General features: G+C 46.6%; 1 protein-coding gene across 5 annotated transcripts in view; it reads left to right on the forward strand.

Moving 5' to 3' along the window:
* The first annotated feature begins 3,857 nt into the window (after window positions 1-3,857).
* LOC147022689 (ral GTPase-activating protein subunit alpha-1-like) overlaps window positions 3,858-23,607 on the forward strand; it is a 226,012-nt gene continuing 206,262 nt past the window's right edge. For 3 of the 5 annotated variants that reach the window (XM_085887468.1, XM_085887469.1, XM_085887473.1), the window contains exons 1-2: window positions 3,949-4,087; window positions 4,269-4,380. In XM_085887468.1, coding sequence (XP_085743594.1) covers window positions 4,046-4,087; window positions 4,269-4,380 — 154 coding nt within the window. In that variant the 5' untranslated portion in view covers window positions 3,949-4,045. The other 2 variants (XM_085887471.1, XM_085887470.1) reach the window with 2 other exon arrangements.

The raw sequence follows: 23,607 nt of genomic DNA on the forward strand, positions 1-23,607 counted from the left end.
GTTTGCAACAACGCACACCCAATGTCATATGAAGAGCTATCACAACTGAGAATAAGTTCCTTGGATCGGTCATAATGGACAAGTAATGGCGAGGAGGACAGCATGGTTGAAGCAGTCTTGAACGCTCTTGTCTGGTCAGCTTCCCATTCCCAGACAACACCTTTCCTGAAGAGAAGATGCAGAGGCTCGACGGTTGTGCTAAGTTGAGGCAGGAAATTACCAAGGTAGGTCAACATACCCAGGAATGCACGAAGTTTTGATATGTTTTGTGCCATTGGTGCATTCGCAATTGCTTCAACTTTGCTCAGAGAGGGCAAAATGCCTTGACAAGAGATTTGATGACCCAGGTATTCAACTTCACGTGCCATAAAGGTCCACTTCTCATGCCTTATGCATAACCCAGCTTGTGACAGCCGATTGAGGACTTTGTTTAGGTTCTCAAGAAGTTCATGTTGTGACTTGCCAGTCACTAGTATGTCGTCCTGGAATACGACTGTCTTTGGTGCAGTTTTCAATCATGTCTCCATCTTGCGTTGGAAGATTGGAGCAGAAGATCATATGCCAAATGGGCATGTGTTGCACATATAGATTCCTTCATGAGTGTTGATGCATGTATAGGGCTTGGAATCATCATCCAGTTCCATTGGAGCATCGGAATTGGTCAAGTCAAGCTTAGTGAATGTCTGGCCACCTAGGAGAGTGGGGAACAGATTCTCTTCTTTGGGCAAATGGAAGCCATCCAGCTTTGACTAGCGGTTGATCGTCATTTTGTAGTCCCCACAAATACGCACTGTTCCATCTGCTTTGAGGATTGGAACGATAGGAGCTGCCCACTCAGAGTACTCGACTCACTCACTCTGCTCACTCTGCAGGACAGATGATGCCCTCACTCTGCAGGCGGCCAAGCTCACTTTCGATCAATGATCGCATCATGTAGGGGACAGGTTTATGGAATTTATGGAACAATGCCATTTATGGAACAATGGCTGAGTATCTGCAAAAATATGAATCCTCACTTTGGGCCTTGCAAAGGTGCCAACACCATCGCCGAACAGGCCAGGGTACTTGTTGAGCATGATATCATATCCAGCATCAGAGTTGGAGAGTCTGTTTACGTCACTCCAATTAAGTCTGATTATTTGTAACCAATCTCGGCCGAAGAGGGTTGGTTCTTCTCCACGCACTATCAGTAGTAGTAGTAGGACATGAGTGCTGTTTCCATATCCTACAGTTACGTAAGCTGAGCCAATGACGGGAACCACCTCCTTGGTGTATGTTCTTGTCAGTAGATACAGGCTGAAGTGCAGGAGCCTTTCTCGGAGGGGAGATGGAGGTGAACTTGCTCTCTCTCGTAATTGATCTGGAAGCGCTGGCATCAACTTCCACCCTCACCAGGATCCTATGGATTGTTACATAAACTATAATTGGAGCATCGGAGCTATTTTTTCCAACATAGAAAACCTCATAAAGTTCCTCAATTGACTCTCGGCTGTAGGCTGTGCTCTGTGACCTATCATCTGCTGCATCAGGGTTCACCCCAATGTGATAAGCAGGAGACAAGTTCTTTGACTTGGATCGAGAACGACACTTCAAGTGTCCCCGCTTACCACAATTGTCACAGGTATAATTCCTCTACAGACATTGGAAAGCTTGATGATTTCCACCACAACGCCAACAAGTTAACCAACCTTCCGGGTAGATTCAGAAATGTCAGGTGGTGGAGGTGAATTTGGTGGCTTGCTAAAAAAACTTTTGCTTGTAGCCAAAGGTGACCATGCTAACCAATTAAAAATGGGTCCTGCTGGATAACTTTTGACTTGTTAGAGATCACACGCAGGCTCTCGGCAGTTTGCGTACACGCAGCGGCTCCTTCCATGACTTCAGCCAAATTGGGGTCGTAAGGAGTTTCCACAGATTTGAATCGTCATTGATGCCTATTATAAAGAAGTCACGGAACATGTCTTCAAATTTATCTGTAAGCTCACAATGTTTGGTGAGTCGGCGAAAATCAGCAATGAACTCGGATGCTGACTGACCGTGTTGATGATGTTGGGTGTACGATCTATATTTCGAGATAATCTTACCCAGTTTAGGGTGATAATGTCTTTCCACGAGATTGAGGAGCTCGTCATACGATTTGTCAGAACGTTTGGTTGAGGCAACAATATCTCTGATGAGGCTGAACATCGGGGCGCCGCATATGGTCAGTCATCCAGCTCGCCGCCTTTCAGTGTCCTCATCGGTGACCATTTTGTTTGCCACGAAGTTCTGTTTCAGATGATCGGGATCGTCTTCCCAATCATCGTCCACGGCGTGTTCTCGCAATACGCCGATGCACGAAGACATCCTCGTCGCCACTGTAATGTACTCGATAGACAGGGATGAAGGCTCTGAAATGGGAACAACAGGTTTTATCCGGACACGGGCACAGCACAGCACAGCACAGCACAGCACAGCACAGCACAGCACAGCACAGCACAGCATCGGAACATGGGTGGGTCACCTGACTCTGTTTAACCACGCCCCGGTGCACCTGTGTATGGATGTATTAGTATAAACTACTGATACATCTCAGGTGATGATGTCATCACCCCTGTTTGTCTATCTGTCTGTCTGTGAGCTTGGTATCTCAAAAAGTTATGGACGGATTTGGACGAAATCTTATGGATGAGTAGTGTGTGTGTGTGTGTGTGTGTATTTTTGTGTGTGTGTGTGTACGTGTGTGTGTGTGTGTGTACATGTGTGTGTACGTGTGTGTACTTGTGTGTACGTATGTACATGCATGTGTGTGTGTACGTGTGTGTGTGTGTACGTGTGTGTGTGTGTACGTGTGTGTGTGTGTACGTGTGCGTGTGTGTACTTGTGTGTACGTGTGTACATGCGTGTGTGTGTACGTGTGTGTGTACGTGTGTACGTGTGTGTACTTGTGTACATGCGTGTGTGTGTGTACGTGTCTGTGTGTACGTCTGTGTACATGTGTGTGTACGTGTGTGTACTTGTGTGTACGTGTGTAAATGCGTGTGTGTGTGTACGTGTGTGTGTACGTGTGTGTGTACGTGTACGTGTACGTGTGTATGTGTACGTGTGTGTGTACGTGTGTGCGTACGCGTGTGCGTACGTGTGTGCGTACGTGTGTGCGTACGTGTGTGCGTACGTGTGTGCGTACGTGTGTGCGTACGTGTGTGCGTACGCGTACGTGCGTACGTACGTGTGTGTGCGTACGTGTGTGTGTACGTGTGTGTGTACGTGTGTGTGTACGTGTGTGTGTACGTGTGTGTGTGTGTGTACGTGTGTGTGTACGTGTGTGTGTACGTGTGTGTACGTGTGTGTACGTGTGTGTGTGTGTACGTGTGTGTGTACGTGTGTGTACGTGTGTGTGTACGTGTGTGTGTACGTGTGTGTGTGTGTACGTGTGTGTACGTGTGTGTGTACGTGTGTGTGTACGTGTGTGTGTACGTGTACGTGTACGTGTGTATGTGTGTGTTCGTGTAATACAATGGACATCCTCAAATCTCAGAAGTTGCTGCAGAATTTCGTCATTTTTGAGACGGATTTCTGAATCGAAAGTTTCAGGTGAGTTTTCCCAGTTTGGAGGCGGATTATCACAAACGAAAAATAGATAGTACTTATTGACAGGTAAAAAAAAACACAGGTGGAGTTAAAAAGCTTCCACGTGGTTTGTTATTTTCCAAATGACATTGAAGGAAATTGTGGACAATAGAAATTATAGTTCCCACCCCGTTGTCGCGATGCCCCGCCCCAATCGTGCGATGCCCCGCCCCAATCGTGCGATGCCCCGCCCCAATCGTGCGATGCCCCGCCCCAATCGTGCGATGCCCCGCCCCAATCGTGCGATGCCCCGCCCTCAGCTCGTCAGCTGCTCCAGGCAGGAAGGAGCGTGTCCACCGCAGGAACATCAAGCAGCGAGTCGAGCACGAGGTACGGAATATGTACACAGCGAGTCGCGCACACATGCGGATTATCTAAACGGATCCCAACGACGGAACGTATCGTTTATTGGTTCTAAAGTGTGGGGAAGACACGGATGGTTATGTTACTCACAACCCGGAGCCGACCCCGACTACCTGTGAATAACTTTGTCCTTCATCGTCAATACCTGTCGTGCCGCCACAGCCGTTCCGTGGCCCTGCGCCCCATGCTTGTTTTCAATGCTTGTTTCCAATGCTTGTTTTCAATGCTTGTTTTCAATGTCTTCGAGCTGCTTGAAGCGACCGCACGTGTTTGATTCGAGTCGTCGATGTGTGCAGATGATGTTCTCGAAGCGCTCGCACGGAGACTTTAAAAAGTCCGCGCAGAAGGTGCTCGACTGCAGGAAGGACGTGGCGACTCGCCTGAAGCACCTGCGATTCATCTTGGCAGGTGAGACGTGAGAGACCTTGTGTTTACCGAATGTTTCCCCCACGTGACCTCCATATCGGCGCGGCACTCCACGCTCCCAACTCACTCATTCACTCATTCACTCACTCATTCACTCATTCACTCATTCACTCACTCATTCACTCACTCATTCACTCACTCATTCACTCACTCACTCATTCACTCACTCATTCACTCACTCATTCACTCACTCATTCACTCACTCATTCACTCACTCATTCACTCACTCATTCACTCACTCATTCACTCACTCATTCTCTCACTCATTCTCTCACTCATTCTCTCACTCATTCTCTCACTCATTCTCTCACTCATTCTCTCACTCATTCTCTCACTCACTCATTCACTCTCATTCACTCACTCACTCATTCACTCTCATTCACTCACTCATTCACTCACTCACTCATTCACTCACTCATTCACTCACTCATTCTCTCACTCATTCTCTCACTCATTCTCTCACTCATTCTCACTCATTCTCACTCATTCTCTCACTCATTCTCACTCATTCTCTCACTCATTCTCTCACTCATTCTCTCACTCATTCTCTCACTCATTCTCTCACTCATTCTCTCACTCATTCTCTCACTCATTCTCTCACTCATTCTCTCACTCATTCTCTCACTCATTCTCTCACTCATTCTCTCACTCATTCTCTCACTCATTCTCTCACTCATTCTCTCACTCATTCTCTCACTCATTCTCTCACTCATTCTCTCACTCATTCTCTCACTCATTCTCTCACTCATTCTCTCACTCACTCATTCTCTCACTCATTCACTCACTCACTCACTCACTCACTCACTCACTCACTCACTCACTCACTCACTCACTCACTCACTCACTCACTCATTCACTCACTCACTCACTCACTCACTCACATCCACATTCCCAACTCTTTGGGATTTCAAACCAACACTGTGGGGGGTTTAAGAAAGTGTGGACATCACCACCCCCCCCCCCCCGTCACCTCCCTGCTTTTATCAATCAGAATTTTTTTTACCTCCACCACCGAAGGTGAAAGGGGTTATGTTTTTACCCCTTTCTGTCTGTCTGTCTATCTGTTTGTTTACAGGATATCTCAAAAATATTGTGGATGGATCCATATGAAATTTTGTGGACAGGTTGGGTGTGTGACAAGAACGAACCGATTTGATTTCGGTAAAGATCTGGATCCGGATCCTGATCCGACTACTAGAATGTTTAAGTGATTCTTCACCATTGAAAGATCGGGCTAAACCGATATATATATATATATATATATCACGATATCCCAAAAAGTTAAGGACAGATTCGTATCAAACTTGGTGTTCACGTTGGGTGTGCTGCAAGGACGAATTGATTCAATTTTGGTGAAGATCCGAATCCGGATGGAGATATGAGAATTATTTAATTTTATAGAGTGATTCTTCACCATTGAGAGATCGGGCCAAAACCGATATATAGCAGGATATCTCGAAAATGTTTTGGGCCCGTTATGTTCTCGTGGGTCAGGCATTGCATGGTGGAGGTATGTGCTCTACCGAGCGCCCTTCTACTTTTTTTTTTCATGAAATAATTCGCCAAGTCAATTTTATCACAGATCTATACTAACTAATCCTTCTGTTCCGCCTGATGGCAGATTCTGTGATGCCAAAGGAGCCTCACAGCAAGGATTACATTAGGTGGTTTGCCATTGTCCTCCCAATGATAGTCAGGGAAGTAATTTGGAATTTGTTCAGGGTGCCAGCAATAGCTCTCATAATCTTGGCGAAGGACACCGTGGGATTTTAAATATCCATTAACTCATGCTGACAGATGGACATGATGTCCATTTTATCATCCATCCGTAGGACGGCACAGATATCAATGAAACACCAGGATGATTTATAGCTGGGTCAATATTCAAACCCAGGCCAAACAGCTCAGAGGGAAGTGTGCATACTTGACTATTGTGCTCGCCTGACAGATGCATAAGATTGCTTTGCAATGAAATGTAACCAGGTGCAGTCTGCAGGTAAATTATTTTGGGGGAGGTGGTGTATTTTATGTTTGAGGATGAGAAAGGGGACGGACAACTGTTACACACACACACACACACACACACACACACACACACACACACACACACACACACACACACACACACACACACACACACACACACACACACACACACACACACACACACACACACACACACACACACACACACATGCATACACGTTTTTTTAACAACTCAGGTCCCCTAATCCCTCAAATTTACCCCCATGCACTCAAAGCAAAAAGCGAGGATAAACAATTGGTCCACTTTTGTCTGTCTGTCTGTCCTTCTGGCTGCAAACATCAGTTTATGATTGAGGAACAACTCAATTTTAATGGAATGTTGTGTTTTGAACACGAATGGGAAAACAAACCTGCAGTTTAACAGTACTTTGGTTCTGAGTTTGTCCCAATCACGCGTGCACAGAGAGGAGTGAGATAATTTTAAAGCGGTATAGCCGCTTCAATATTTGGTCCGTCCTTCCATCCCTCGCTTCAATCCTTCTGTCCGTCAAAAATGAAGAAGGATAAGAAGACGAACCCTTCTAACCCTTCTAATTCTAAAGGTTACAAAGTGTAATAACTCTCGAGGGTTTGAATGGGTGCTAAACAGTTCTAAAGGGTAATTCTCATGGGTTTAATTGGCTTCTAGGCTTTGCCTATTTCATGTTTAAAATGCCAAACCGAACCGCTTCCTTCTTCTCGAGCTGCCTGTCTGGTAATGAAACAAAATTGAAAATCATTCCAAATAGGAAACTTGCCGTTTTTAAGTATGTCACAAAGGACACAAACAACAGCAACATAGAACTAATGTAAACGTGTTAAATAAGGTGGTGCAAAAGACGCTGCATCAACGGTGGGAAACCTCCAGAATTAAAAAAAAAAAATTTCTGCAACCTTTGAAATCTTTATGTTATTTCAATTTCATTATACACACGGTGTGTCAATAAAAGGTTAACCACTTCAAAACTATAAACCAAAACATCGAGTGATCAAAAAATTAACTCGGAAAATGAAAACCAAATCATTGAGAAATGAAACTCATTGTGTGTTGATGTGCTTAATCGTTGAGTTGTTTGATGTGAGCACCCCCACGCACACAACATCCGTTCACATGAATTGTGAAGTTTTCATCGATGTTTCTGCAAGTTTTAACGGTCACTATCTGCACATGAGCCTTAACTGCTGCCTTCAGATCAGGTTCAGATCTGGGGTGTTCCTTGTAGAAGTTATCCTTACAAGCTCTCCAGAGGGAAAAATTGAGCATATTGAGGTCGGGGCTGTGCGGAGACCATTCGTTTTCCATACACAAACTGAGAACTCGTCTGAATTTTTGATGCAGAAAGGCAATCGTTTCGTTGGCTTTATGCGGGGTAGCACCGTCTTGCATGAACCACTGTCGCCGGAGGCTGCAGTGCTCATCGAATTGCTTCAAGTCTTCGTAAAATGCGTTGGCAATGGACCGGTATCGTTCTTGATTGATCGTAACCGTTCTTCCGTTTTTGTCTTCAAACCAATACGGCCCAAACACACCTCTGTAGCTGACAGCCACAAAAGCAGTGACTTTCCGACCCTTAAGCGACTTCTCTTCAACCACATCTGGATGTTGATTTCCCCACGAAATGTCGTTGCTTGCCTCGTCACTAAACCACACATCGCGAATCCAGTTTGGGGTTGCCTCCATCTTCTGCTGCAGCATCTCACACATAGCAACTCGTGCTGCTTTATCACCATCGGTCAATTTATGGGCTGTTGCGATGTGGTAAGGAAAGAGGTTTAAATCTTGTTTCATTCATCTTCCGATATTGCTGGGAGTGAGATCCAGTTCAGCCGATCTTTGTCGATGCGATTTCTTCGGACTTTGCAATGATGACTCACGAACTCGTTCCATGTTTCCTTCTCACCGTACACTTCTTGGGCGACCGGATCTTCCCTAGTTAATGTTGAGAATCGTCCCTTCACTTCTGAACTTTTTCACAAGTTTCCAAATGGCTGGCTTGCTTGGCTTGTTTCTGGGATTCCCTCCACATTCTGGACGGAAACAATTGATTTGTTGTCAAAATACCACTCGACAATGTTTACTCTTTGCTCCGTAGAAAACGTCATTTTTTTCAGTAGAATACTTTTGTTATGCTTGAATGACTTCTCTAAAGATCATTGATCACTCCTGCAAAACGAAAAACAAAGAATTAAGGTAATGACGAATGACGAAAAGTACAAAGGTCATTTGAAGCGGTTAACCTTTTGACACACCCTGTACTTGAACACTGCAGAACACAAATCGCCGTTTTGGCATTTTCAAAACCCTTCCGTTTCGCAGTACCCGGACAAAATATTACGGCATTTTACGTCATCATGACCAATCAAATTTGCTGCTCGTCGACCCCGTCCATGTCCTTGTTGTGCTGTATTTTTCCTCTCATTATATTATTGTTATTATTCTTATATTTATTTCAAGACTTTGCAGGGTAAGGTGTTCTTTGAACTGTCCAGTCTTGTATGAAGTTATTTCCCCCACTCTCCTTTACTTCAGGTAGACCAGACATCAAAGCATCACCGTTGTGCGGCACAGTCATGTTGATTTAACTGCCCCACCACGCCCGGTCCAACTTGAACCTTTCAATGCCAGCGACTCAAGGCGTTCTCTCCAAACAAACATGATGTACTTGTTTTAAAAAAAAAATTAATCGATAAAATGTTCTGCTTTTAATATGAGTTTTTTTTTTTTTAACAGTTTTAGAAAAACAAATTTAAGGAATACCATTGCATTGTGAGTCCAACCATTGCACCATCGCGCTGGCGCAGTTGCACTCTCTTGACTCCCTAATCGATGGTACCTCCGGTGCAGAATTGAAAAAGTGAAAAGAAAACCTGAAAGGTTCTAATTTTACCCACAATGTGGGCACGTTTGATGAGACCTTTTTGGCTCGCGTGTGAATCCCCCCTGACCCATTTGCCATGAATAATTATTGCAACTCTGTTGTTGTTATGCGTGTTTACCTGGACAGAGACAGTGACAGTCAGGGAGAGTCCAAACGCTGACTTTCTGCTTTTGGCACTCATGAGCTCGTTAAACAATGGTGTAAAGGTTGTGAAGGAAGCACTCTTGTCTATCTGAAGCCACATCATAATGCTACTTCCTGAGGCAACTTCCTTCCTGTCTTTCTCATAACCTCACTGCATTTGATTGGGAAAACAATTGCAGCACATTGTAATGAGCCAACCTCGTGGAGCCGCATCACAGTTTCTGTAATGATAATAATAACAATGCAGATTGTATTGTAACTGATCTGGTGCAAGCGCTGTACAAGACGATGCTTTCTGCACACAGATCGGTAAGTGGTAAACCCGCATTCGCTTGTGTATGCTCAGGAGCCCGCACCACCTTGAGAAAAGCAAGTGAAAGGTCAGTGTGTGCTGGTGTTCTGGGCAAATTCTTTACACCTTGGAGAAAAGGAGGGCATGGCCACACACTGCATCATATGCATAGCCACATCCCAGAAATGATGCAATCAGCATCCAATCGTTGCATACACCTGCAGGAATTGGCAGATTTGCATTGACCTAGTCCGTCATTTTACTATATTTTTGTGCGTTTATTTATTTATTTATTTCCATGATTATGATTACCACGTAATGCAGAAGTGCTGTTGTTCTTTTCACAAAGCATTTGTTCCAGGAGCGCAGCATTGCTTTTTCCAATGAAAGTTATTTTGCTGTTAATGATGGTTGTAAATTTATCCTTTCTTGTCAAATCCGTGGAGATGATAAGGTCCCTGCAGGTATTGTTGAGCAGTACTCATCCTGTGAGTTCAGATATTGTTGTCCATTAGGTTAAGATATTTTTGAGTTCTTATTACCTCTGCCACCGAAGGCGAAGGAGGTTTTGTTTTCACAACTTTCTATTTTTTGTCTATGTCCAGTATATCTCAAAAAGTTGTCGACGGATCCGGATGAAATTTTGTGGACAGGTTCAGGACAGGTTGTGCGACAAGGAAGAAGTGGTTAGATTTTGGTGAAGATCCGGATCCGGATCTGACTACTAGACTTTTAGAAAGTGTTTCTTCACCATTGAGAGATAGGGCTAAACTGAGAGATAGCCTGATAACTCAAAAAGTTGTCGAAGGATTCGGATGAAACTTGGTGGACAGGTTGGTTGTGTGACAACGAAGAATTGATTATATTTTGGTGAAGATCCGGATTCAGATCCGACGACTAGAATTTTAATGTGATTCTTCACCATTGAGAGATCTGGCCAAACACGATATAGTGTTGTGGTGCCGGGTTCGGTGGCGAGGACGACCGCTAGACGACGGAAATTACCAAAGCCGCACCGGCCCAAATGACAATTTACGGCACAATCAGCCTCCCTAATTCTCAAGCCCGAACCATACTGGGTCAATGAAAGAAAGCACAGGCAACGAACTGGAACATTTAACAGTTATTTATTTACAAGGTAATAGGGAGGGAAACATAGAGCAGACTTAACCACGAATATAGATGTAGGCAAATGTACAATGGCAATCACTGAAACGATTTCTACTTATCAGACTAGCTACAGACAGACACACATACACCCAAAAAGAAATGGACCTCGTGGGTCTTTATTCGGCCCTTCAGCTCGGGATGGAAGGCGAGCTGAGGGTCAGAGTCTGGCCGGGTACCTGGCCGCCTCGTGCGGTTTTACCGACTCCAACACACCATGGTGGGACTCGAATCCACGACCCAGAATCCAACGAACCCACGATCCTGGCTGCCACGAACGACGATCGCCGACACGACCACCAACAACACGACCACCGACCACCAAGGAATCCCGACAAAGGCGGCAGACGATGCTGAGACAGCTCGCCACCTTTCTTATCCCTCCCCCCCGGGCGGGTGGGGGGATCCGCTCTGAGGTAACTCGCCTCCGGATTGGTCGGGGGGCGTCAGGCGATCGGTGTCCTCCCCTCATTGGACGAGGCGAACATTCCATCTTGCTGGGGTGGAGTCGGCCCTGAGGTGATCTCACCCCTGCCTATGTCCGTGGCCTCGAACATGTGCGTAATGGTGCTGAAGGAGTGAAGGGGGATTTAATGCAGAAGACTAACTAGAAAGAAACTCGCAGCGCACACATGAAATTCCCATTAGACATAGGGGAGGAATTCTAACTATCCTCATATACTTAACGAAATGACTAAACTTTGGGTCAACTGTATGCATGAAGGCGAATGTTTTCCAGATTCGTAACAATAGTACTGAATAGCACGATATTTCAAATATGTATTGGGCCCGATATGTTCTCATGGATCAGGCATTACGTGGCGGAGGTATGCGCTTTTCCGAGTTCCCTTTTAGTTTTACAAGTTACGTACAATTTAAAGAAGTTTATTTTAAATCTTCAATTTAAAAATGTCCTTTTGTATGCTGTACATAAATGAAAAGAGTAATTTCGGTTTTCACGATACAGAAGGCTGTAAAGCCCACATCCACCACCCACAACACTTTTTTCCAGGTTATTTTCTATTTGAGCTGCATTCTTTTGACAATTGTCACAATAAAATATTTCATTCTTGAGATGTAGTCAACATAAAAAAGTTGCAAGTTTTAGGTACTCTTTGATCCCAGAATCACACATTCTATGTCAGGTCAGGTCAGATAAGATCTGTGACGCTACAGGTACCATGTAAACCTGTATTATCCTGTTTCATGGTCGAGTTGTCGGCGACTAAACCGTCTCCCCCACCAAGTTTCTTCGTGAGGAGGGTGTATGATATGGACACCCAGCAGGATGAAGAACAAAACCTGTCAAAGGGTGAGGAATCTCCTTGTGAGCCAACGGCCATCCATATTGAGTGCCCAGCTGTGTCGGTGGATGTCCTCCTGCAGTTGGGTTACTTTTTATTAGGAGGTTAGTGGCAGGATTTGCACTGCGGCCACCGTAAAACCCTTCATTCCAGTAAACATACAAATAGCACAAAAAAATCTGAAAACCCACTCCATGGGAGTCTCTCCTGTGCAGCTGCCCTTCTCAGGGCAGCTCACCAGATGATGGGATTGGGGCAAAGTCTTCTGGACTCCCCCCCCCCCAATCTTCGATATGGGGGAAACCATCGGGTGACCTTCCCGGGTCAGATTGTGGTAGTGTGTGTCGGGGTGGTGCTGAAGTGTCGTCCACCAGACAGCGGTCTCCTTGGGTTAACCTGAGACAGTCCCTTCGGGTGGGTGCCTGGAATATCCTGTCCCGAAGAGAGGATGATCACCTGTCTCTTTTATCATCTGAGCTCAAGTGTTTCGACATCGGTATTGCTGCACTCTCTGAGGTTTGGAGACTGGATTGCAGTGAGATCCTGGCATGTAGTAAGTTACACTTACTATTGGTTTGGTTGCTCTGATGGTTACCATGCCCAAGGAGTTGCTGTAGCTGTGTCCAAGTTGACTCCAATGATAATTGAGGTAACACCGGGCAGTGAGCGTATTAGGAGACTAAGGATTCGTAACTCCTTGGGTGTTGTTTCCCTGGTCACTGTCGATGCTACAACTGAGGCAAGTGATCTCATCTGACTGTGAAGGACGCATTCTATGCCACGCTCGAGTCTGTTTTGATCAGTGCCCCTGGCTAGACACACTTCTCGTCTTGGGAGATTTCAATGCATCGACTGGAACTGGTGGTCGTATGGCAGCTGAGCTGCTGGGGTGGCTATGATTTCTTGAAGTGTGACTGTGTCGCTGATGCAGTGCCCCTCCACCAGTACACACACTGGAACTGGTATTCATTTCGCCGACCTCGGAAGGATGACAGACTGAGTCAACCCCCTGGTGTATTAATTCAGCGGCCGACGGGGCTTGAACTCAGGACCCGAGGATCCCAAGCCGCCACATTAACCACTGAGCCAACACCAGGCTTGGCTGGAACTGATAGGGATGGTTATGAAACCTGTGTTGGCCCCCATGGATCCTGATCTGTGAACCAGAGTAGCACAAAGTTCCTTGACTTTGCAAGAAGTCATGGACTTAGGGTGGCGGGTTCATGGTTTCAGTGCCCACAAGCTCATCACTGGAATTGGTATTCCAATGCTAGTAGTGTGGCAAAGGGGATTGACCATGTGCTCATTGATGATAGCTGGAGGATGATCCAGAACTGCATGGTCGACTGGTGTGCTTAGTTCTTCAATACTGACTGCGGGCTTGTTGTCGCAACTCTGAAGTTGCAGCATAAATCCAGGAGAATGGTACCATCCCAGCCTTGGCTGGATGTTGGCAAGCTCAAGGATGAGAGGGTTACTGACGAGTTTGTTAACAGCCTGAGTGGAGATTTGGGGGGTCTGTGTGCTTTGGATGATCCTGAAGAGTTGTGGAGTGCCTTCAAGACCACCTTCCTTGATGTTGCCAGTGGATGTCTTGGAATTCACAAAGAAGAATTTTGTCTCTCAAGGGACACTGGCTACCTTTGACCAGAGTCGCAGGGCCAGGCTGAATGGGAGAGCTGAGCTGTTCACGGAGCTGAGGCGTAATACTGTACGTGCACTAAGGGCGGACAAGGAGGCCTATGTGTGAGGAATCTGTCAGGGGGTAGAGCATCACCTGTGGTCAAGTGATTCTCGTCCTGCTGACGGGAATTCACGCATTGTGTTCCTCCAAGCCCATCCCTAGGTGTACTGCAGTTAGAACAGAGTGGGGTGGGCTCTTGACAGAGGAGTCTGAAGTTAAGACCTGCTGGGCCGGTTCCTTTGAGCGGCTCTACCGTGATGAGCCACCAGCTGTCGAGTTGGATGTCAGAGGTGTGACAATCCCGAATGCTGACTCTCCAATCAACTGTGGTCCACCTTCATTTGTGGAAACACGGGCTGTGGTAAACCTGTTGAAATAGGGTAAAACTCCTGGGATCTGTGGCATCCATGCGGAACTTGTCAAGGCTGGTGGAAATGCTGGACACGTGTCATTGCACGCAGTTCTGTGCTCTGCCCGAATCCAGGAATCATCCCAACTGACTGGAAGAGGGGCCTTGTAATCGGGCTGTCCTCTTGAGGATTCTTGGTCTCCGTGGGGTGCGACCAAAACTGATCAATCTGATGTCTGAACTGTATTCTGGTACTGAGAGTGCTATGAGATGTGGTGATACCATCTCTGACTTATTTCCAGTTGTTTCTGGATTTTGTCAGGGGTGTGTGCTGGCCCCCACACTTTTCAGCACTTGCATGGACTGGATTCTGCGGAGAATGTTCGGAGAGATCAAGTTGCGGTGCATCGTTTGGGAATGTCAAGATCTCTGACCTTGATTTCACAGATGATGCAGTCATCTTTGCGGAGACTAGATATCCTTTTGGGGGGCCCTCGAGGTGCTGAATGATGAGTCGGAGTCGCTGGGGTTACTGGTTTCTTGGGTCAAAACTAAGATCCAGGCTTTCAATGACATCTTGGATGCTGCTATCCTGTCTGCATCCGTTTGTGGTGAGGATGTTGAGGTCACGGAGAGATTCACTTCCCTTGGCAGTGATATTCATGTCTCTGCTGGCTGTGCACCAGAGTTCAACAGTCGTCTGGATCAGGTCTGGTGAGTCATATATTCACTGGATCATGGGGTGTGGCGCTGCGGGTACCTGTGCAGGAGAACGAAAGTCCGAGTGTTCAGGTCCTTGGTGCTTCCAGTCTTGCTCTCTTGATGTGAGACTTGGTTTCTGACCAGGGATCTGACATGGAAACTTATTTCCTTTGGTGCCAGGTCTCTTTGGAGAATCCTTGGCAATTGCTGGTCGGACTTTGTGTCCAACAAGCGGTTGCTGAGGGAGACTCCAATGTGATTTGTTACCTGCATTGTCTGAGCGTCAGTTGTGGCTGTATGGACATGTGGCTCGTTTTCCTGATGCGGATCCTGCTCACCAGATTCTCTCATTGAGGGAGCCTCGTGAGTGGAGGAGGCAAATGGGTCGACCACGTGCCTCGTGGTTGCAGCAGGTTGATCAGCATCTCAAGGAGGTGGGGATGGGCCAGGCTTCTGCCTGGGGGGATTGCCAGACTGAAGCCCCTGTAGTTCCAGTGGAAACTGGACGCAGCGACACGCTGCTCCAGCGCATATTCCCCAAGCTAACTTGACCTCTCACACAAGCTTAAAGCTCCTGTGTGAAGCAGGAAGATGTCGACCTGATGACGTGACACATCTTAAGCATTGTAAAAGTACAGTGATATTTCAAATAATCAATCGCATTGCATTTGTTATTTTATGGCCTGCTAGGATAGCTTACATCTCAAATGATTGCACATTTGGCTTTGAGCTACCTTGCCTAGGTTGGAATCTCAACCCAGCTACAAACTACCACCCTGGCATTTGGCATGCAGGTCGAGACATCAATCGGAAGGGTATTAAACCAGAGGATGTGATGGGTGTTTGGAACTGCCATTTTCAAAATGTATAAATGAATTCGGGAACAGAACGAAACAGCTGATGAACGTCATCATAGACTTGCACGGGAAGCAGAAAGAAATAGAATGAGATGGGAGAATGAGACGGCTGATGAACTTCAACACAGTTTTGCACAGGATGCTGAGGAACGAAGACTTTGGAGGGTAGTGCGTGCTCAGCAAACACATACAACAGCAGCCATAATGAATTGGATGAAGGATCTGATAATATTGTCCAAGAGCATAATTGGGGACTTGTGTCCTCATCATGCATGTGCTGTTCTGCGAAACATTCCACAAATTAATCAACAGGGAAATTGGGATGGATTTACACTTTGTTGCCCCAAAGAGAAAGTCCAATCACCTCCACTATTTGCCGTACCTGCTCGACTGCATTGATGGAAAGTATCTCAACTTCCGAGACAATATCCGAAGTTGTAATTCAACTTTTCTTCAAACAGCCATTTCAGATACCTGGGATTTATAAACAAACTGGATTTCACATGTGCGTGGACATCTATTCACATGTTCTGTGAAATTAATATATTTTGTGCATTATACATCATTTCTGGGTCTGATGAATTCCCAGTACTCATTTTGGAAGATTCTTCATGCAGCATCTAACCAAAGATGTCCAAATATCAGATATTTCTATGCCTGTGGGTTACCCACAGGTGCCCCACTAGTATATGAATGTTTATATATATATATATATATATATATATATATATATATATATATATATATATATATATATATATATATATATATATATATTAATTGTCTCCACCAGTCGGTCTGTTGGAAAAAAATTGGATTGAAGAAAATTGGATGAAAATTAGCGTTTTCAGACGAAAATGCATTTTAAGTGGAATTGAGGCCTCTAATATAATGTTCATTCAGACTCCCTCACGGCTTGATTTTAACTCTATTTCACCGTCTGGTTTAATTTGTTTTGGTCGATAAGATGGTTCAAGTTTCAGTTTCAGTTTCAGCAAAAGGTGAGAAAGTCGTTCGAATATTGGCGTTTTTAGACAAAAATGCTATCTAACAGCCGTTTTGAATGTATCTGGCCGGACGCAATGAGGAGGGAGCGGGGAGAGGAAGGAGGGCGGAGTAGAAGGAGGGGGAGTAGAAGAGCGAGCATCGGGTTCCCTGCTGGGGAATTAGTTGTAATCCAGTTGTCGTTTTTGAAGGTATCTGGTCGGACGCAATGTGAGGAGGGAGTGGAAGTAGAATAGGAAGAATAGTGTTTAGTGCTGTAGAATTTGTTGAAATACAGTGGTCGTTTTGAGTGTATCTTTCTGGTCGGATATAATGTGGGGAGGGGGAGAGGGGAGTGAAAGGGGGGGGTAAGAGTGAGGTTGGAGAGGAGGGATGGGGCGTAAAAGAGGAAGTACAGGGTTTCCTGCAAGAGAAAACTGAAGTTAGGAATCGAAGTACAGTGTCATTATATTTTTTTTCATGTTCCCGGGGTAAATATAAAGAGTATATTTCAGGCAAGTGATAATTCCTTTCCAACCATGTAATTAAACAAAACTTCGAAAAACGTTTTACGAAATATATTTAATATGTGGATGAACGATGGAATCCAATATTTATTGATAACATTTTGTTTTAAGTAATTTTTAATTTGGGAAGTGGTGTAGTTGATGTAAATCAGTCAAGGCAGGTTCTCCCCCTTCTCAAGTCAAGCCAGAACTAAGTCGCTCTGCACCCTCTCATAACCCCTCACCCCTTATATTACCTCCCTCCTCTCCCCTGTACGCAGAACAAATGTCATAATATATAGTATGTTCGTGGGTTTCCCAAGTGTGTGTGTGTGTGTGTGTGTGTGTGGGTGTGTGTGTGTGTGTGTGTGTGTGTGTGTGTGTGTGTGTGTGTGTGTGTGTGGGTGTGTGTGTGTGTGTGTGTGTGTGTGTGTGTGTGGTTGTGAATTCGCGCCCCGCCGGCGTGCGAACGACCGCGTGTAACCAATAGCGGCCGCTTCGCCCACCGAACGTGCAATTCAGTCGTGACTTTCCGGATCAACGCCGAAAACAAGTCACGGGTGTGTTCCAAGCACACCACAACCTTGTCCGTACTCTACCCACGCGCTACAGGGTCCGATCGCCGAATAATCGATTTTCCTAATTATTCCCGCAGGTTGATTACCGAGAGATTGTACCACACCACAGGTCGACTCCGGACACGAACCGCTTAAGCGGTTCATTCCGTGCTGCAGGGATAACCGAGCGGAGTTATCGTCGACCTTGACTGTTCAGATTAATTACCAGCTGTTAAAACCCACTATTAATCCCTTACGTGATGCAAGATGGAGATTGAAACAAAGGAAAGGACGCAGTGAAACGGGGAACAATTGGACAAGCACATTTATTCACGGAAGCACGGAAGGCACGTATATTACAGTAAAACAAAGGAACAAAAGCAATACACGTATACGTTTACGCAAAGAAAAACACAAGCAAAGAACCAACGCAGATCTACAACCGAATATGGCAATTCACATGCCAACACTTAAAACAGTTCCACTTCTCAAGACTGGCGCCACCCGCAGACATTTACACAAAACCCCAAAAGAAAAGGAAGTCGCGACTTCCCTGAGCGCGTCGTCCGGCCCTTGACGACCGCAACTCCGAGTCCCTCCGGCGTGGTCCACTGGGCTCATGCCTCGCGCCTGCACGTGTCGTCCGCCTGACAGCTCGGACGGGGTTTTTTGAGGAATGGGCCGGGTTTTCGCCGCTATCTCGGGGGGGGGGGGGGGAATGGCAGGCGCTCCGTCCCACTAGCGGGGTCTCGGGACTGCGCCGACTCCGAATGACCCTCCGACCAGGAACAATCACCAGGGACCAGGTTTGACGACCCGTGGCAATTCGACGACCTGCACCAATTCGACGATCTTCACCCGACCACGACCAGGCCCGAACGAACGAACAGAACCACAACCTCTTCCTCCGAACGAACGAACCATAAGCAGGGACTCTCCAACAACTCTCGACAATTCTCATTCAGGGACAACCGACCAGGGACTCTCCACGCCCATGCCTTTTGTAGGGTCGGGTTCCGCCCTTCGCTCCGCCCCGTGCCCCGCCCCGTTCTTGGCTCCTCCTTCCTTCGAGACGCTTCCAGAAAATGCCTCGAAAGGGGGGGGGGGCGTTCCTCTCCCCCGGCCGCGTCACACCGCGCATCCGCCAATCGGGAGAGGACGCGCCACCTCCTCCCCCTTTCTCACTCAGTACAACGAGGGAAGGAAGATTCGGGCGGGAGATATTTGCGTGGGCGTTTTGGGCGGGAGATCTTGGCGGGAGGTGCCCCTTTGCACCCTTGTTGCTGCTGCCACTCCGCTCCTTTCATCCGTCCCACGGAGATCGTGACCGCACGGTGCTCGTTGAATGGTGAGTGGCGAAGATGGTGGCAGCGTAATTGTGGTGTGAATGGCATGATTGTTGGCGTCGTGTAGTGAATGGCGTGATCGTTGAGATGTTGGTTGTGGCGATGTTCGTTGTTCTTGCACCAAAATAACGACAGCAAAATAAAAACGGCGAACTGAAGAATCGCAGCCCGAATGGATCATATATATTCCCTCTATACAACGGGTTTGGGCTACATGACAAACTACACATGGACTTACCGATTTATCTCACCTGAGGACCCTTTATGATGTAATGCGAATTTCAACAGCCGTAACAATATATATGTGTGTATGTGTATGTGTATGTATTTGCCTTTTTATATGAACTGAATCGAACCCCCTAACTTGATGAGGCAGCAGGTTGCAGATCGAGTCCCATCACAGTGCTTGCTGCATGATGTGCCACGCGAGCACATTGTCTCTGCCCTGCTGACCACCAGTCAGGAGGTTTGCAGCCAGGAACCTTACATTCCATGAAAGAAGCACGCTGACTCTATGACAAGACGATGACATGTGCATGAATTACACCAACACCTCATATATGTACACGTATATACAAAAAACACGCTCCGTCCGTCCGTGTCCCATCCCTGAAGCCATGTGATTACAGTGCCTTCAGAGAGTATTCACACCCCCTCTACTTTTGTCACATTTTGTTGTGTTTCAACCTGAATTGAAAAGGGATCTACACAAAATCTTACATCATGACAAAGTGAAAATCATGTCCATTCAATTGAATTGGGCATAGGAAGACTCCATTCAAGTTGTAGAGAAGTCACAAGGATGATCAAAGGAAATTGGATGCACCTGGGCCGAATTTGGAGCGTCATAGCAAAGGGGTTGAATACTTAATGATGCAAGACATTTCAGATTTTTATTTTTAATTTGTAAAAAATTATAAAAACACGTTTTCACTTTGTCTTTTTGGTGTATTTTGTGTAGTTCGCTGACAAAAAAAAATCATTTTAAATTCAGGCTGTAACACAACAAATATGACGAAAGTCAAGGGGTGTGAATACTTTCGAAAGGCACTGTACAAGTCTTAATTATTTTCAGTTTGAATGTCAGTTGTACCCTGACTTCACACGACTGCTGAGTCCCCTTCGACCTTTGAAGACCCCGATGACCCAAAAGTCCCAGAGGTCCAAAAAGACCCAAAAGACCTAGATAACCAAAAGCACCCAAAATATCTCGAGGACCCAAAATACACCCCAAACCCAGAGCACCCTGATGACCCAAATGACCCTGAGGACCCTGAAGACTAAAAAGACCCAGATGACCCAAAATACCCCATGGACCCGAAAGACCCAGCAGCACCAAAGGACCCAGAAGACCCAAAATACCCCAAAGTCCCCGGGATCCAAAAGATCCAGAGAACCCAAAATATCTCAAGGACCAAGAGGACCCAAAAGACCCCAAGGACTGATAAGACCCTGAAGACCCCACATGACCCCTTTTACCTTTTAGACCGTTAAGACCCCTTGAGATACCTTTAGATCCCTTCACCCTTTCGACATTATATACTGTTGCGGATTCGCGCCCGCCAGCGTGCTGACGGCCACGTAACTCGAATCGCGGCACGTCGCCCACCGGACGGACAATCCAGTCGTGACCCTCTCGGACTAACGCCGGGAACCAGTCACGGGTGGACCTTTCGGTCTCACCGCGATCGAGCCAATCAGCCCCCGCGTGGGATAGGGTTGCTCGCCAAATTCGACCTACCTAAGTACCCACGCGGAGGGTAGACCGGGCGATCGCACCTCGCCGCAGGTCGACTTCGGACACGGGCCACTTAAGCGACCCGTTCCGTACTATCAGAATAACCGAGCGGTGTTATCGTCGACCTCGACGGTTCGATTAATTATCGGGCGTATTCAGCCCACTACCAACCCTTTACGTGAAGCAAGATGGGGATTCAATAGAGGAAAAGACGAAGCGAAGCGGGAAACAGTTCAACACAAAGCACATTTATTCGCGGCACACGGGAGCACACATATACAATTCCACCAAATGCACACAGAAAAGACACAATGTAATTTACACAAAAAGCAAATGTAAAAGCGAAAACACAATGCAGAGCTAATACCGACTACCGAGCACACGGCAACACTTATACAATTCTACTTCACAGACGGCGCCGACAACACACACCCAAAACCAAGGAAAAGAATACCCTCAAGGATGAGGCGGGCCTGAGGCCGAGACCGGGTCGCGCCTACCCGTCTGGTGATGAGACGCGGAGCGGCGATGGCGCCTCAACTCCGCGGGCTTCGCGGACAGTGTCTGGTAGGGGGTGGGAAAGGGGCCCCCTTGGTCGCACTATCTCAGCGCGGGGGGAAACAGGAGGGGGTTGCTGATGCTCGGGGTATAGAGGATTTTTATTATCCCGCGACGAGCGTCTCCACCTCGGCCAGGTCGCGCTGTCGGCCTCCCAGGGGTGCAGCTCCCTGCACGACGCGAGCACCCCCTCGTCCGCCCTCGCCGCCTCTCCACAGCTCCGTCCCCTCCATTCCGACTCCAACGCACACGACGACCAGCTCCTTCCACCGCCCGCGAAGTCTTGACTCTCTGTTTCCGACTCTCCTACTCTCCTACTCTCCGCCTCTGGACTTTCTGGACTGACGAACACGGTCCTTTTATCAGCCCCGTAGCTTCGCCCTCTCATCTTTGACCCCCTCCCTTCGACCTTTCACCTCGCTCCCCATTGGCCCGAGAAAAAGTGGGCGTGAAGGCTTTTTGATCCATAAATTTGCATATATCGATCGTCCTGGGGCGGGGCCAATTCGCCCCTCGCTCACCGATTGGACGGCAAAAAGTGGGCATGTGTCGTTTTTGATCCGTTTTTGAAGCACAAAATCCGTGATTTTGTACACGCTGTTCGGCGCGTGCCCTGCACGAGTCCAACACCGGTACCCACAGCGGGGCAAGAACGGTGGCGATGCGACGGTTGCGAGGTGTGACGGGAAGGTCGTGGCGGTTGTGGTGAAGCGGCGTTGTGGTTGGTGGTTGATGTTGTGGTTGTGGTGGTAATCATGGCGGTTGGTCCAAAATAAAGATAGCAAAAGAAAAACGGCTATCCTGAAGAGTCGCAGCACGCATAAATGACATGTATTCCCACTAGACAACGGGTTTGGGCCTAACTACACATGTACTTACCGAGATACCTCACCTAAGGGACCTGAATGGTGGTTTGCGAATTTGGTAACCACAACAATACCTTTAGACACATAGAACCTTTAGACCTTTAGACCCCTTCGACCTTAACACCATTTAGACCCCTTGTACTCTTCAGACAGATTAAATAGCTTGGACCCTTGACCATTTTGAGCCTTAGACCACTCTAACCTTTTTAGATTACAAATAAATATATCACTAATTTTGCAAATAAATTTGAACAAAATAAATGTTTGGGTCGTGTTATGATTGGTGTAAATCATGACAACACAGCAACTCACGTACAGTCATTATCCTCAGTTAAAGCAAGCATGTGCCTCTGCAGCGACATGTGATAAGGTTAGCGTAGCGAGCCGATCCACGCTAGTTCCTCATAAATTCAGCAACATAGTCGAAGATGCCATTTCATTATCTTGGCTCGGTACTGTTCAGCTTCCATACACATTGAATCTACAAAGACCCATACGAGCCTACTGTCCTTCCTGTTGAATTAAGTGCTGTAAATATAGTAACTTGGGCACACGATAAAAGTGAAGGTAATTTGCTTATTCTAATGTGCTGTAATGTAGGGATATTCGGCTGAGGCCGATCAAAGCGAATTCAAGGCCATTGATTCCTGATACGTGAACCACCCTGCAACCCATGCCGACAGAAAATTGATTTTTTTTGGAATGCTGGTCACTTTTTTCCATTCAATCATCATGTAACTTTGTTTAAATATTCTCTATGGGTAGGCACTCCTTGGTTGAAAAGTTTTGTGTCAATCGCTTCATTAGTTGCGGAGAAAACAAATTCTCTGTCCTCTGTTTGCTCGTTTGGCCCCCCAAATGGTTCAGTTATTTGAGCCACTCTAATGGGCTTCATGCTCAGGAATGTGCTGCTTGCCTAGATGGTGAAGCTCTGCTGTGCCTTCCTTCGGAGGACTCGTTCAGCATCATGAATGTACCGCATGTTGTCTCGACCCCCAATCAAGTGATGTATGCAAACGAGTTCGAAGTTCTGCGAAGTCCGCGTTTGCATAAGCTTGTGTTCACAAATTATGTGGATGACCAAAAATTTGAAAAGGGTCATGCACAGACACGAAAAATTGTTAAACTCAAATGTACACATCAGCGAGTTTGTGCCATATTTCTGGCATTTAAAACCAGGAAGGTCCACCTTAAAACCATCAACAAGCTCCCATTCAACTCGCAGAAGAGAAAAAGAAAAAAGCTATTGAT

This window comes from Eptatretus burgeri, chromosome 7 (assembly GCF_056783735.1).
Source record: "Eptatretus burgeri isolate ZD-2024b chromosome 7, Ebu_testis_v1, whole genome shotgun sequence".
Classification (NCBI taxonomy): Eukaryota; Metazoa; Chordata; class Myxini; order Myxiniformes; family Myxinidae; genus Eptatretus; species Eptatretus burgeri.